Genomic DNA, 17,216 nt, shown 5'->3' with positions numbered 1-17,216 from the left:
CCTATGTGAGTTGCATGGGAACACCCAAACAAGGCCTGCCCAGGGCAGAGGAGTGCAATGCAGCAATTTGTGTTGCGTCACTCCAGATTTTTAAAGCCACTCAGGACAATGCAAAATGGTTTTGCGTGGTTTCAAAAATCTAATTTGGACTTGCATCATGCTTACACCACATTGTGTGGTGCAAGAGTGACACAACTCCAAGTATAAATATGACCTTAAGAGATGAGTGTAAAAAAGGGTATAATGAGGAATAGGTGATTGAAGGGCAACGATGGTGAGCTGGGTTAGCACAAGGAAAACATCAGATTATACGGAAATCCTGTGTGTGCATGAAACTGCTGCATTCTCAGCTCTGAGTGCTCTTGAGTCCTTTAGTACTTTAAGGAGGCACACAACTGACCAACGTGGCAAGGCAGGCAAAATAAAGGGCTCCCTGGGAGGAAAATGAATGCATTGCTTCAATGTACAGCCAAAGAGCTTCTGTCTGCTCCCATGTGCATCGACAGCCACTGAGGCCTTCCTTGTGTGTCTAATATGTATGCTTATTGGCATAAAAAGGAAGGTCTGTGACGTGACACTTACTTCCAGAGTGTCATTCAGACCTGTTGCATTATGATTATGCATTCATTTGCAAAACAAAATTACTTATGTATGATTTATTCAGGGTGCAAAAAAATTCAACAAGCAACCTTTTAAGTGGAACTCTTTTGCCCTGGAGAAGGCAGAGGTAAGTTGTTCAGCAAGCCTTCTTATCTTCCCACTTACGCTACTGCAATAGATTTTACACTAATGGACTAAAAGCACTACTATGCTGAAATGTATCAAGCACTGAGAAAGCTAATAGATGTGGCTTTAAAAAGACTTCACATGCAAACACAGGCATGCAGAAATGAATTTACGTGCGATACCATATTAAGGCTAGACCTACAGGCGCTGTGTTCACTCCTAGCGTTCACCCCATCCAAATTTCAACATCATACTTAGCAGTAGTAGTGGTGGTAATATTAGTATTGGTGATATTAGAGGTGGTGGTGGTAGTATAGTATTAAAAGTGGCATTGGTGGTATTGGAATTGTGGTGATGGGATTATTATCGGTGATGGGAGTGGTGGCATCAGTGTTGGTAGTATGGGTAATGGTGGTGATAATGTTTGTGGAGATGATGGTGTTATTGTTGCAGGTAGCATTGGTGATGGTGGCATTAATTTGGTGTTTTTGTTATAGCTGATGGTGTGGTATTGGTGCTGGGAGGTATTAGTGTGATGTGGAATTGACAGTGGTATGGTTGCATTGGTGATACTATTGTTGGCAGTAATAGTGGTAATGTCATTATAGTGATGGTAAACTTAATGTGGTGGTTTGGTGATGAGGGTCCTAGTGGTGGTGGTGTTGGTTTTACAGGTGATGCTTTCTCTTATGGAGGTATTTGTGATATTGATAATGGCAATGATGAGGAATTGGTGTGGTATTTATAATATTGGTGGTACAGGTGTGATGTGTTAATGTAATGTGTTTTTGGAAGTGGTGGTATCATTAGTGGCTGAGGTAGTATTGGTAATATTTGTAATGGAATTGGTGGTTTTGGTACTGATGATGGTAATAGTGGGGGGTGAAATTTGAGGTGGTGTAAAATTGTAGTGGTGTAATATTAGTACCATTGGACATGGTGGTGTCGTATTGGTGGTGGTGGTAGTACAGTTATAAGAGGTGTGCTGTTGGTTCTAGTGTGTTGTTGTTTGTAGTTCCATGGAATTGGTATTGTAGTGATGGTAGAGGTGGTATTGTTGCTGGTGTTAGTGGTGTTAGTGATACTACCATTGTTTTTATTGATTGTGGCATAAGTGCTGGTGGTCATATTGGGAGTGGTTTTGGGTGTTGTTGGGATGGGTGATGGTGTTATTGTTTTTTTGGTGCTAGTACTTATATAGATTGGCTCGGTCTGAATACTGTGCTGAATCTAAGGTGAGGCGGACACAGTATTTGCGTCTGGTTTTAGATTCCGAGTTTTGTTCTCAGCCCTGTTTTGTCCCCTGTTTAAATTGCAAATTCACACATTGTACTACCTGGAGTAATTTGCAGACAGACAATAGGTCAGAAAAGAGGCAAGCATTTGGTTTTACAGTGGAGTAATACTAAAACCGTATTGTATCTCCCATTCCAAACTACAGAACTTGAGTCTGAAACTAGGAAAATGGAAAAAACTATAGGTGCAATAGTTATTTCCCCCCTGTGTTCTTACTTCCCAATATATTGAACAGGTGCAAATAAGTGGCCGAGTCGGTCTGTGGAAATCAAATAAGTGCACGCATGTTTCTTTTTTAAATTAGATCTGCCTCTTCCATCTTTGTAAGTGAAGCAATACATCACAACTCTGCTCCCTGCATTATTCGCCTTAAAAAAGGATATGTTCAACTTACAAATGGATAAAGGAACCCGCAAAGCAAAGAGTTTGAGAAGTTTGGCTTATCACTAACTACACTGTGATGACCGTGTACCCGTTTGTATTATTTTATATGCAAGTGACATTCAGTCTATTACTGCAATTTTATTTTGTTTGCACCGATAATGTTATGACCCTGGTCCCCTTAACAGTACCCTACTTCTAGTCTGTTCGTTAATACCAAGGCCCTGCAGTCTTTTTCAGGGCCCTACTCTTGTGCTGCAACCAGCTTTTTTATTAGTGACGAGCCATCTAACATGGCTAATATCAATAAATGGAACAAGATGCTGGGAATTGGTGAGCTGGTCTGCATGGACTTCAAACATGCCTGCCCAACACACATGTTATTTTCCATATCTAGCATATTCTTGGCACATGTGTTACATACTGTATAGCCTGTAATCCAACAAACTCTGAGATAAATATGCATACTACTTACAACAACGAGCTTTATTGGAAATGTCAAGTAATCCTGCCATGCAAAGAGGAGGACGTGGGGCAGGTACAAAACAAAGTAGATGATACCGCCGCATGCAGCAGCCAGATTTGCTCTGGAGAAGAACACGCTGATGAGGAAACACTCCATGATGGTGGAAAAGCAAAATACCACCATGAAGACAAAGAACACTGATGGGTCGCTGTAGCGAAGAACGTTTCCAAACTGTAAGAAAGAAGAAAAAAATGTTTACAAATAAGAAAGAATAACATGCTTTGCATTCTTTTCAGAAAAAAAGAAACTAAATCATAACCTAATTTTTGCCACAAGGATAAGAAAGACTGTAATGCAATCATATGTGGCTGTGATTCCCATGGGAGACAACTGTACGCTATACATCTGCGCATTGAATGGTTTCAATGGAAATGCTATTAAATTCATTACCTCTACGATTCCTTTTAGTTTCGTATCTTCATATGTTTAGGTGCCTATTTATGAGAGCCCTGTGTCACTTTTGCACTATGTAATATGGTACAAGCATAACGCAGGGCTCTCATAAAGATTCATGATGCCACACAAAGCCACCCTGCGTGGCTTTGAGTGACCTCATAAATCATGAGTAAGTTGACACAGCACTTTGCCTTATTCTGCACTCAGGAGGTGTTCTTTGGGCATTTCCATTCAACATCTATAGAATTTGATGCTGTCCCAGATTTACAAAAGCATGTAAACAAACCCAGGGTCGTGCCAAATCTCTGCGTCTCCAGAGGTGAAGCATAACAAGGAGAAAACACTTAATTTCTCCTTGTTTTTTTCCTCTTCTCAAGTGTGCTGCACACATAGAAAGAGAAAAATGCTTCTTAGGATTGTTTTCTGCAGGAAAGTAACCCTTCCCGCACAAAAATAATCCTGCCTGCAACTGAGCACCCTTCCACCATGGTGCAAGGGTGCCTACATTGAAGCTAGGCTGCCGAAACGGCCCCAGCACAGATTGAAAGGACAGGAATGCAGTGTGTTGCTTAAATACGATGTATTTTCGCCCTTTGACTTTGGCCAAAATGCCATAAATGAGGCCTGTAGTATATCTGTGATCAGTGTCCTGATTGGAAAGGGCGTCCATATGTATGTGGGAAGTGGAGGGGGGTGCAAAAGAAGCCATTTATAATCCTCCTTCTGTGCTCATTTATCCAAAAATATGCAACGTGACCATCGAAGGAGTCTATGAGATTCGAAAAATGTTCACAGAAAGCACATCTCTATAAGATATGAAACCACGCCTTGGTGTTTCCTTTGAGGCATGTGTTAGTAAGGTTCTTAAAGGAAAACACAACCAATATACTGAATGTGTATTGGTTCTATAAAATAAGACAAATTTGTTCACTATCAGGCACTTCTCAGTGGCATGAAATCAAAGGCATAAATATTTTTTTTATTGAAGGAAACATCTTAATAGTTTGCTGAACTTCAGTGAATATGTAAATAATGGCCATATAACTCCAGTTGATATTTAAAAACGGTAAAACATAGGCTTGTGCAAGATATTTACAAAGGGCTTATATATTTCAAAATGCAAGTTGAAACTAATTTTGCTCCTCCTGATGAAGAACCATTGGACTGTTGGCAATGAATATTGGCCTTAATTAGGCGGGTCCCTTCACATCAGTGTTGTACATCGAGAGGGCACCGTGTTCAAAATGCCTGCCAAGCAAAGATTCTTTTTTCAGGGCCAATAATTTAACCAGAACCTTGCTAATAAGATGGGCCATAGACGAGAGCAAAAAGTCACAATGTTCACCGTGTTGTGATGAGGTTTACGTAGCTTAGAAATTATTGCCTTCCTGGAGTAGGTGGTTGTAAGAAATTGGGATATTGATTGAGTGGGGGGAAGCCCCACTCATCCAACATTCACAATCCTTGTCAGGGTGAACCACAAAAGTCACTAAATTAACATGTGCTTAACCCTCTGGTAGCTTGGTACAAAAGCAGTCAGACTAACCATAGAAGAAATGTGTTAGGCATTTATGCAGCACTCTAAAATTAATAAAGTGTAAACAAAGCACAAAAAAATTGTAAACCAATTTAGAAAAATAGAGTAATTTTCATAAATAAAATGATACCAGACCAACAAAAATCCAACAGGTAGAACAGGAGATAGTCAGTTTCAATGTTTTAAGTAAATATAGCACCTAAAACCACAAAGTCGCCACTTGTAGTCATCTTTTTGTGCTATACTGGGGGAAAATCACAAGTTCACACCAATCATGATGGAGGGCAAGCCAGATACAGGGACCACGTTAGTCACACTGAAAGAGTTACCCTCTTAAATTCCAGGGTTATGAGCTCCATCTGCTTTGGAGGAGGCTGTGAGGAGCAGGGAGAATGTTGTAGATAGTTGTTGCTGTAGTGAGAAAGCAGGCCGGGCAGCATAGGATGCCATCGCTGTTGCGCGAGGATCCAGTCATGCATCGTGGATGGTCGTTGCTGGAGCTTCGTGTTGGTGGTCATGGCAGGCTGTCATGGACCCAGCGCCACTTAATATCCTGAAACAAGCTGTGGCCACTTTAGTTCCTAACATATTGAATTTGATCAACACATCATTAGATACAGGAATAGTCCTCTCTAGCTGAAAAAAGGCCATGGTCAAGGCTTTACTTATAAAGCCTAACCTAGATCAAGCTGACCTGGGAAATTACCGCCCAATTTCTCTTCTTCCCGGAATAAGTAAAGTGGCAGAATAGTATGTCAATAAAATCCTTTCGGGTTTTCTCGAAACCCATAACCTGCTCCACCCCTCCCAAACAGGGTTTCGTCCTCACCAGAGCACCGAAACGGCCCTGTTGGCAGTAGTAGAGGAAAGCAGAAAAATTCTCGATTCAGGAGGTTCCACAGCCATCATTCTCCTCGACCTAAGCGCAGCGTTTGACACAGTGAACCACAATATCCTAACTCACCGTTCGAGAAATATAGGAGTCACAGGCACTGTGCTTCAATGGCTGCGATCCTTCTTAGAGGAAAGAACCTTTCAGGTTTTTGAGGAGAATGTCCTATCTGAACCGGCCCCCTTAAAAAGCGGGGTCCCGCCGGGATCTTCGCTCAGCCCGACCTTTTTTAACGTGTATATGGCCCCCCTGGCAGCCATTGTAGCCCCCTCTGGAGTCCGCATAGTGACCTATGTGGACGATACGCAATTGGTGATTGCACTCAACCAGGGCGGACCAAAAAACCAACACTCTCCATACCTGCCTAGGAGACATCTCGCAGTGGATGGACGTGGATGGACGTATCCCAGCTCAAGCTCAATGGTGGAAAAACGGAGATCATGGTGTTGGGTAACTCCTGTAGTTTCAACCCCAATCGGATGTGGTCTCTGAGCACCTACCGCTAAGACCGAGATTAAGAGTCTGGGCATATGGCTGGACCAAGACCTGAATTTCAGGACACAGGCCAGGAAGACAGCAGCTACCTGTTTCGGCCTGCTTAGAACAGCATGTAAAGTCCTCCCTCTGCTTCCCCCACCAGCAAAAAAGGTATTGATTCAATCCCTTATACTTTCTAGGCTGGATTATGGGAATGCATTATACCTGGGCTCCCCTTCCGCAGTAATTTCCAAACTCCAGCTAGTCCAGAATAGTGCCGCCAGATTATTGACGGGGTCATCCAATAGGCAATCTGCTATACCGGCATTACGATCCCCCCACTGGCTCCCTGTGCAAAAATGCATCAGATTTAAAACTTTGTGTATTGCCCATAAAACACTGTCAGGAAAAGGCCCTCCCATTAACTCAGCCATGATTCTCCCCTACAAAGCAAATAGAAAACTCTGGTCGGATGAATTGTATCTGGCCAAGGTCCCCAGAATAAGAAGGGCCAGAAGTGGTGGACGGCTCTTCTCCTATAATGCTTCCAAGCTCTGGAATTCCTTGCCACTCCACCTAATCTTGATTTCCAATCACCTGACCTTCCGCAAACAACTCAAGACTCTGCTGTTCCCCTAGCCCGTCTCTGCTCATGTTAGACCTCAGCGCTGGGACACTCCCGGGTAGCCATGCGCTCTACAAATGCCTTTTCATTCATTCATTCATTCATTCATTCATTCATTCATTCATTCATTCATTCATCCGTTCATTCATTCATTCATTCATTCATGCTGTAGCACAAGGTGCAGATCTTGTGTTGCAGGTCATCACTGGCAGTAACTGTATTGTGAAGAAATGGTCTTCACTGGTGCTTTGCCTTGGTAATAATCACAAGCAACAGAGTCTTGGGGGAGAAGTGGCCCGTTTGCTTTCGTAAAGAGCCTAAACTTCAGGATTTCACCTTTACACCTGGGTAGAAACTCAAACTGATGCCAGCCAAGCGTTCAGGACCTGGGGGACACCTTTTTGGTAATAGGAACTCAGTTCAGCAGAAACCAGCAAGTCTTAAGCTGTTCCAGGTGCAGTCTAGGTGTGCCCAGTACAACAGGTCAGTTGGGCAGTTGCAGGGAGGCCTCTGGAGCTTGTTCTGTCCCTGAAGCTCAAACAGGAGGTCACCAAACTGACCGTTGGAGTTTCAAAGGTAAGCCTGGGTTTAATGTAAGCAGATCCTTCTCAGAGAACAAGGCAGTCCTCAAACACTAAGGCAATACTCTGCCAACAACAGGGCAATCATTCTTCTGTGTCCACCTGTCCTTTGTGTTGGGGGATTCCCAATACTACCCGCAAATCTGAAAACTTCTTACCTTTCCCTCTCAAGGCTCCAAGAAGTCTAGGGTGACAAAATGCTGGTGTCAGGTTCCTTGTGTGTGCTAAAGGCAAGCCCTTTGAAGGGCAAGTGGGGCAGGGCACAGCTCTGCTTCAGCCATCCTGGCAGGATTGTGCCCACACCTAGCCCCCTTTGTGTTACTGTATGAGAGGAATGCACAAGCCCAAGAGGAGAGCCATTCGAAGTCATGTGGCCCATGACAATAGTGGACTGCAAAAATGGTTAGGGCACGAAAATGCCAACTTAAAAAAATTGTCATTTTCAGAATTGTGACCTAAAAGGTTGCCATTAAAGAGGATTGGCCTCCAACTCTAGTATAACCATGCCTACCCGAGAAGGAAAATATAGTCTCCCTCAAATGTTTCCCTCAGAGCCAGCCAGCTGTGGTCTCTTACATGACCGGCCGCCCCCCTGTCCTCTCTGACTCCTGGTTCATCGGGTTAGGGATGCAGTCCCAGGGAACCCTTTCCAGGGGACCTGGTTGTATCAGCATGGCCACAGGAGAGATAGGGCTGCTCTTAGACACACACCCAGGCCTGCTCCAGGACTCAAAGAAGTGTGATTTGTTGTTAAAAAGCACTGTCAGTGTCACATGGCCCTTTGGGACATTGTCGTTTTTCACTAACTTAGCATGGGCACGTTGCAGCTTGCCTGCTGCTTTACACATGTTACTACACGTCTGTATTTTCTTGCAATAATTTCAAAGACTGCTTTCACATTAGAACTCATCGCTGTGTTTCACTCTCTGCATGTTCCTGGGATTTTTACTTAACATTATGTGCAAGGTCGAACAACGATGCCCCTTTTTATTTTGTTCTGGCCAGTCCTTAGCCCTTAGACAAAACATACCGATGCCGCTGTTGTTTGGACAGCATACTTGGGTTTTTACTGGGGTGCAACAAATAGGTGACAAAAACTTGGAGAGGCACCTTTCCAGGGAGATCACCCATTATGTAGATCTACCATCTATAGGCCAAGGTATGGGGTCTGCTGACAAAGCCCAGAGATCTTCTATTATATAATAATACTTCTTCTTAGCAAGGGGAGGGAGGTTAGGCACTATAGTCCTTTCTCCGTTGTCTTTTTATGATGACATCTCCCCTCATGATTTATGGACTGACTGCTGACAATATCTGTACTATGCATTTTCCTGCTTGTTGTGGCTCATATTCTGCATGTTAGTGCACGTTAGTTAAAATAAATATTTTAAACTGTTTCGTGTCTCCGTCAGATCTTATTGTGAACAGGTACAAGAGAGTGAGCGAAAGGGTGTGTCTTGTTACCGTGACACCTGGGAGATCAGGAAGTTTTGTGTTCTGGGGTGTCAAAACCTTTCTTTCTCTGTGAGTGAGTAGGAGAGCAAGTGAGACACTATAGCTAGTCGGTCCTGGGTTTGTGGGTACTAAGGTGGTAGGAAGACTCAGTCCCAATACACCAATGTCCCATTTCCTGCACATAGATCTGTATTTCTGCAGAATCCCTGCAACATGGCGCCACCAATGATTGATCTGGAACTTATTCATGAGACCCCTGAGTGGTGTTTGTGCTTGTCCACAATCCCCTCAAACCGACTCAACATGTAGTCCCTAATGCAGGGGCTGATATTATCTTTGTAGTCGAGGCAGATGCAGTTTACCGTTTCAAAGTTTTCTATTCATGGGTTACATTTCCTGCAGTGGATGGGAATGATAATCTCTTTCATGAATATACAGGGCCGTGGTTCTGTGGAATTATCGGCCTTATCGATTACTTGAAGTTCCGTTGACAGCCTGGGAGCATATCATATGATTTAATGGCGCCCTTCCTCAACCTGTTTCTGTGGTATGTTTAGGCCCCTTATCAGTCGATGGGTCCAAATTATCCTAATGTTCCTCTCGCAGAGCTACGTTAATTACATAAAACGTTGATTCATATACATAGAGCTGTAATAAAGTTTATGTCACGTAATATTCAGGTGGCTCCCGCTAGAGCTGCTCTTCAACCACCTGGACATGGTGGTGGTCTTGTCATTAGTCCCATCATGATTAATTCAGTGATGGGCAAAATCCTCAGAATAGGGATGATTTCCCTTACTGGCTTGCAGAAATATTTGAGAAACTAGAGGCTGTTTTCCCCCATACCACACCTGTTGAGAAATGCAGGATACTTACAATTAGTTTACTGAGTGGTATTGTTCTCACTTTAGTTGATTACACCACCTGGGGGACGGTGTTTGCTGCGGTGTACACACTGTGCTTTTGCACCCCCTCCATGAACGTTCTGCCGAGCGTTCTAAAGAAGGTTCAAGATGAACACAGGGCTGGTCCAGCCCTGGAATTTGGGGTGATATTAGTGAACATGTTCCCTATTGTGTCCGATATGATTCTGGCCAATGTTGAGGTGAAGCAGTTATCTTGCAAGTGCGTCAACGCCTTTCGGCAGTGGCGGACGTTGACCGGCAGCGGCAGTTGCCGATCATTATTGCGGATGTTTATACATCATTAGGTCGCAATAATTTGGGAGTAAGGCCCTATACTCAGGTACTAAATAAGCCCCCTATGGACATGAAGGGTCATCCAGTCTTTCCTAAAAAGACATGGAAAAAAAATCAGCGGCAGCAACAGAAGAATCCTAGTTCTCATGCTGGTTCACCAAAACAGGACGCTTCTGACCGTAGATATGATTTGTTTGTTGTTTGGGCTCCTCCCTCATTTGTTCTTGCTTCTTCTAAAGGGGAAGATGTTATTCTCCCGAGTTTTTTCCATTATGTCTCGGAGGGGGCTAAACAAGCATACGGGTCGCATTAGATGCTGGCTCTTGCCCGGCAGTGTATCGTAATCAGGTGGGTTGGGATATGAAGTCACCGGCACATGAAATTCCTTTGCGATCAACCCCAACCACAATATCCGATCAAAAGTGATGCAATAGCATCCGTCAGTGAAATCTTGACCCAATTGGAATATCAGGGTGTAATTGAACCCTGTGTTTCATCAATGAATATTCCTCTTTTTCTGATATTGAAACCGGACGGTTAATATCGTGTTGTTTTGGATTACCGTCATTTGAACAGTCTTGTTCGTACCTTCACGGTACAGAAAACCCACAGCTCTGCGTTAGTCGATACCATTGTTCATAAAAAATATAAAATGACTCTTGATATCTCAAATGGATTTTATAGTCACAATTTGACTCCTGAGAGCCGTGACCTGACCGCATTCAGTGCCCTCGGCAATCACAAAAGGTATACGCGTTTGCCTATGGGGTATAAGAATAGTCCTGTTGCTTTTGTGGCACGCATAGTGTCAATTTTAAATGAAATTTACCCTGATGCTTTTTCATACGTCAATGACATCTATTTGACAAGATAGTTAATTGATACCGCATCATGTGCGTGTGGACCTCATCATTGTGCTTTTGCAGATTTGGGATACAAATTCAATTTTGCCAAGTTGCATATTGGCTGTTGGCAGTTCTTTTCTGGGTTACGAACTCACCAATGAATGTAGGGGGTTGGCCACCCCACTTTCTGGAAAAATTTGCTCAATTGCAACCTCCTTCTACTCTTAAAAAGTTACAGTCTTTGCTCGGTTTTTTGAATTTCGATAGGCCGGGCCGGACTGGGAAACAAAACCGGCCCTGGCAAACTGCTCGGCCGGCCTCCTGTGGGGAGGGGGCGGTGCTGTCGAGCTGTTTGTTAGGGCTGGTTTCAGCTGATTTTCCTACAGGGGCCGAGATTGCCGGCCCCCGGTAACAAAAACGGCCCCCCAGGGCCAAAAACTGTCCCCCCACCCTGGCGGCCCACTGGAGAAATGCCCGGTGCCCACTATGGCCAGTCCCGCTCTGTCGGGAGGACATACATTCCTGATTATGCCCAGTGCATCAAACCACTGTGCTCTTTGATACAACCCTCATTCTCTGCTTCCTGTTGGCTTTCAGAACATACCGCGATTCTTCCGTCTTTGCAGTCTGATTTGATTGCAACCACCTTCTTGTTAACACAAGACAATTTTACAAATTTGGTCATAAGGATTGTACCAGGCACGTTAGGTTTCACTTACTTGACATTCAATGAGGGGGATAAGGTCCCCACTGCATATAAATCGAATTTGTACACTTCGGCTGAGATGCGTTTCTGTTCTACAAAAAAATATTTGACGGCTGTCCAGATGGCGATTCTGAAAGAACGCTCTCTGGCACAGGGTAAATGCATTTTCATGGTCTCGCCTGTACCTGCTTTGGAAGCAGTTACAAAGGCTAGCATTCCAAATTCTAAAGCCTTGCATCCACGTTGGAAACAATGGGCTACTTCTTTGACGTCGGCTGATGTCAACTTTATCTTTGACCCGTCTTTGCAGACACAGGAGTTTTTATGATATAAACGTGTTTACCCACCTCCTCTGTCATTGCTTCTTCTTATCAGTACAAATGCATTGTTTACACTGATGGAGCTAGGCAGCGGGCCATTGGTTCTAAACATGCTTATTCGGCAGCATGCGTGATTGAGGCTCGAAAAATTGTAAATGGGGGTTTTAAATCCTCCTTAGTGCACACACAGTCTCTTGGTGACTTCACAGCACAATTGGCAGAGCTACGTGCTCTGGTTTTGGCTCTTAAATTTGCTGATCCTAAGGTTCCTACACTTATAGTGTGCGATTCGTTTTACTGTGTACAATCCTTCAATGACAACTTATTTTTTGGGAAACAAAATAATTTCCATGATTCTAAAGGTAGTGCGATTAAGCATAAGATGGTTTGGGTCCGGATAGTCGCTCTTAAGGAGCGTTTGCCATTCACACATGTTATCCATACTTTGGGCCATCAACGTGTGAGAGCACTCACTGTTGGCAATTCCACGGCTGATGAGGCAGCCAAATCTGCAGTAGCCACTTGTTCTGTAGCAGCAGTCACAAGGTCCAAGACTAAAATTGATGATGACATCTTAGCAGCTATTGCTGCAACAAAGGAGGGAACGGAATTTCCCCAAGGTTTTCCTTCATGTTATACATACCACTTGTTGTCTGATCAAGTTCAATTTGCAACTATTCCGTCCGTTGGGGATCGGCTGATTCCCAACGAGGACCGCAGACTTTCTTTGATCATTGCAGCTCATGAAGGTGTGGCTTCTGCCCATACCGGAGTAAATACAACGATTTCTCTTTTGCAACTATGTTTTTAGTGGTGTTTTTTTTACCAACAGGCACATAACTGTGTTCTTTCTTGTGACATTTGCCAACAAATCAAGCCTTCTACTGTTGCATGCCCGCCACATACTCAGCTTTACATCTCTAATCAGTCATTTGGCTGTATTTATCTTGATCACTGCGGTGCTTTGAAATCTGACACTGCATTTAAACACATCTTATTTGTAGTGGTTTCGAGCACTCGATTTCTTTGGGTTTGGCCTCAACGTAGTGCTGACGCTCAAACTGTCATTAAAGATTTGCATGTCTTTGTTGGGACATTTACATGTGGCACCTTCCATTCGGACCAAGGTCTGCGTTTGCCTCTAAGGCTTCTTGGGTTGCAATGAAGTCTCTGGGGGTGCAGATGCAATATTCCGTTCCATACCGGCCCGAGGGTCAATTCAGCTGTGGAGTGGATGAACCGAGACTTAAAGCAATCTTTGACAGCTAGAGTCTTAGGTACTGGCAGGGGTTGGCTGACTCATTTGTATGGAGTGCAACGTGCACTAAATTATCTGCCTAGAAGATCTCTGGGTGGGTGGACCCCATATGAAATGCTCTTTGGCATTAAAATGTTTGTGCCAGACCTTGATGGTCTAGATGTTGTGGCGGGTGCATCAACCTTTGAGGTGGATAATCATTGTGCTGTGTTACAGGATCTACAAAAAGCTTGGGATTCACAAGCAAGAGCCCAGTTGCCCTCTTCTGCAGATCCAGCGGTGCTGATTCCTGTTTCTGGCTGGCTTCCTAAAGTTGGAGATCTGGTCTGTGAAAAGGTGGATTTGGTCCATCCTACTGGGCACCGGTCATAGTCCTTGGTCTGAAAGGCACCCACACTGTGATACTACCTCCTTTATCTGGTCGTAAGGAGAATCGTTACATTTTGATAGAACATGTCAAGTTACACCATATGGCCAATAATGGATAGTATGCCTCAAAGCATTTCAGGTTGAGAACTTTCACTGAACTCGATGGCTTCTGTTTCTTCGGCTGCTCCCCAGCAATTACATGGGGAGATGGAAACTTCAATTGATTTATTACCAGTTTTTCCTTCTACATCCACATCTGCTGATATTGCGTATGATTCTCCTCCAGTTTTGACATTCCTGAGAGTACCATACCTGAAACATCTGATGCAGCACATCCACCGCTGTTTCAGCTGGGATACAGTAGTTATTATATGGCAAGTAATAGCTTCTCCTCTTGCATGTCTTCCTCGTCATCTTCTGTGCAGGAGACTCCTACATGTACCAGTTTTGCTTCTCATGGGAACATTCCAGCCCGAACTGCCAAGCCATGTCTTCCCTGGACTGGAATCAAGCATCCTAGGACCGGTTTCGGGGTTTCCAGCTGAAGAAACAGCAAGACACCTGAAAACTACACCACCTACAAGGACGCCATGTTGAAATACCACTAAAGCATCGGAACCACCAAAAGGACCGTCACCCACAATAAAATCCTCACCAACTCCAGCAACTCCAAGGAACCCTTCAGCTTCATCCAGAAATTCACCCAACCCCGCAGCCAAACCACGGACATCATTCCCTCCCAGGACCTCTGCAACAAGCTCGGATCTTACTTCCACCTGAAGATCCAAAACCTCTATGACAATTTCGACACCCATACACCAGACTCCACAGCCACCCAACTCTCTGGCTACACCAGGCAGCCCACCATCTCCGCCTGGATACCAATCGCGACCAAAGAGACAGCCTCGACCATGAACGGTATCCATTCAAGGGACCCCTACTGTCCCCTGCACACCACCGTTCTACCACAGAGGCACCATCGCACCAGAACTACGATGCACCATCAACACCACCTTCGAGACCGGCACATTCCTCGATGACTGAAAATGCACAGAAGCCAGGACCCAACTCAAGATGCCCACAGCACATCCGACAGACCTCAAAAACTACTGGGCTATCTTGCTTCTCCCCTTTGTGGAAAAGTCAGGGATGACGTCAACGCAGAACTGACAAGATTCATCGAAGACAACGCCATCCTCAACCCCTCCCAATCTGGATTCCGCAGCAACCACAGCACCGAGACCTCCCTACTCACCGCTACTGACGATATCCACACCCTCCACAACCAAGGCCACACCCTGCAGACCTCATTCTACTTGACCTCTCAGCAGCTTTACACACCGTCTCCCTCCGCACACTCATCGCCAGACTACATGACGCCAGAATACAAGGAACCACCCTCGACTGGATTTGATCGTTCCTCACCGGCAGAAACCAAAGGATCAGACTCCCACCCTTCCTCTCTGAACCCACGGAAATCAAGTGCGGAGGTCCCCAAAGATCATCGCTCAACATCTACAAGGCCCCCCACGACACCTATCTCATTCTCTCCCTCACCAAGGACCCCACCACCACCAGACTCAACTTCCAGGAAGGAATGCAGGACGTTGCGGCCTGGATGAGCAAGAGCTGCTTAAAGCTCAACTCAGAGAAGACAGAAGTCCTCATCCTCTGAACCACCCCAGCAGCATGGAACAACACCTGGTGGCCCACCGACCTTGGCACCCCTGAACCCTCATGGATCATGCCAGAAATCTCGGCATCTTACTCGACTCCTCCCACTCCATGAACCGACAGTTCATCTCTGTCGCCTCAAGCTGTTTCAACACCTCTGCAACCTCCATAAGACTTTCAAAAAGATTCCCCCCGAGTAAAGGAAGACAGTCACCCACACACTCACCACTAGCAGGCTGTATTACGGAAACACCCTCTACGCCTGCATAAACAAGTCTTTACTCCGCAAGCTCCAGACAATACAGAAAACCACCGCCAGACCCAGCCTTGGTATCCCTCGACACGAGCAAATCAGCCAACACCTATGGAAGCTCCACTGGCTCCCCATCGAGAAGAGAGTCACCTTAAAGATACTCATCCACGCCTACAAATGCCTACACAAAAGCGGACCCCAAAACCTCAATGACAGAATCACCCTACACATACCCGAAAGAGACCTCCGATCTACCAACCTCTTCCTCGCTGAGACCCCACGCATCCACAGAGAAAAAGCAGGGGGAAGAGCGTTCTACTAGATTGTGGCCAAGACCTGGAACAAGCTCCCAATTAACCTCAGACGCGCCCCTCTCTGAATACCTTCAGGAAGGCTCTCAAGACCTGGCTCTTCGAGTGATCGGAACTGTTGACCCCCCCTGGGGGGGGCAGACACTGTACATTTTGTATACGCTGCTAAGGTATTGATGACGGGCTAATATACCTGGAGCCTTAATGTGGAGCTGTTCCATATTGAATTTAACCAGCTCTGGTCTTTACATATATAAAGCAAGTTATACATGCATCGATTTACTATTGCTATCCAAATTGGACGTTTGACCTGTTTTTTACTTTAAAGCCCTGATGAAGTTCATTGCCATTTAAACAAAATGCGTTGGCTGGAGTATGTGCGTTGATACTGTCTGAATAAAGGAGAATCTTTAATGGAACCTTTGTCCATATATTCTGTACTTTGGAAAAGAAGCTCAGTGGTGCAGCATTCCAATATAGTTTGTATTCTTGATCGGCGTTGCCGTTGCACCCAACGACAGCAGGTGCAGGATTTGCTTTGCACACTTTTACTGATCATCATAAATACTAATACACAAAGACTGTAGCAGTGAGGTGCAGCTAACATAGTCCGCCGTCGCTTTGTCATGTTGTTAACATTCAAAAATGCATTGACAAAACTGAGAGGTCTCGCTGTTCTTTAGAAATCTGTGACCAGTGTCCGCTTTTCAAAATGACAGCTAGTGAAAATGGAACAGTGAATTAGACAGATGTAAAGACTGCACTTTTTGTGCATGTGTTTAGTGAAGGCAGAAAAATACTGCACTGTTGATGCATGTGTTCACTGCAAGCAGGTAACACAACAGACTGAAAAAAATGACGTTTGTCATTTGTTTCATAAGCATAGTGTCAGCAAACACAGTCTATGACATCACAATATATGGAAGCAAAACTGCACAAATTTACTTAAATTTTTTGTAGTTTATTTTATCCCTGTTAAACACACTTAGAGACTGGCAGGACTGTTTAAAATATCCTTCATGGGTTGCATGACAGAGGCACGCATGGCTAAACCACTCGTGACTCTTCAACGCGGCCTGAACTACAAGTGCATCTTAACAACACATTCCTTTACCACGCATGCCTTTACCACGCATGCCTATACCATGCAATTTCATGGTAAAGGCATGACTGGTAAAAGGATAAGTGTGGTAAAGATCACACCCCAGCCTTCCCGACCTGAGCCGTAACAACAACCCTAATTCCCAAGCCCTAAAAACAAACCTAAGCCCCCTCCCCGGAGTCTGAAAAACTACCTAAGACCCCACTGAGCCCTAAAAACAACCCTGACTCCCGAGCCCAATAGCGACCCGACCCCCCTGAGCCCTAAACACTACTCTGACCATCCCA

At 44.7% G+C, this 17,216-nt stretch overlaps 1 protein-coding gene across 4 annotated transcripts in view; it reads right to left on the bottom strand.

Moving 5' to 3' along the window:
- LOC146861982 (phospholipid-transporting ATPase ABCA1-like) overlaps positions 1-17,216 on the bottom strand; it is a 3,104,259-nt gene that overhangs the window by 1,632,939 nt on the left and 1,454,104 nt on the right. For all 4 annotated transcript variants that reach the window (XM_085641135.1, XM_085641137.1, XM_085641136.1 and 1 more), the window contains exon 16: positions 2,879-3,100. In XM_085641135.1, the coding sequence (XP_085497261.1) occupies positions 2,879-3,100 (222 nt within the window). The remainder of the gene's footprint in view (positions 1-2,878; positions 3,101-17,216) is intronic.

Source organism: Triturus cristatus, chromosome 2_2, assembly GCF_964204655.1.
Source record: "Triturus cristatus chromosome 2_2, aTriCri1.1, whole genome shotgun sequence".
Classification (NCBI taxonomy): Eukaryota; Metazoa; Chordata; class Amphibia; order Caudata; family Salamandridae; genus Triturus; species Triturus cristatus.
This window is presented reverse-complemented; position numbering and strand designations above follow the sequence as displayed.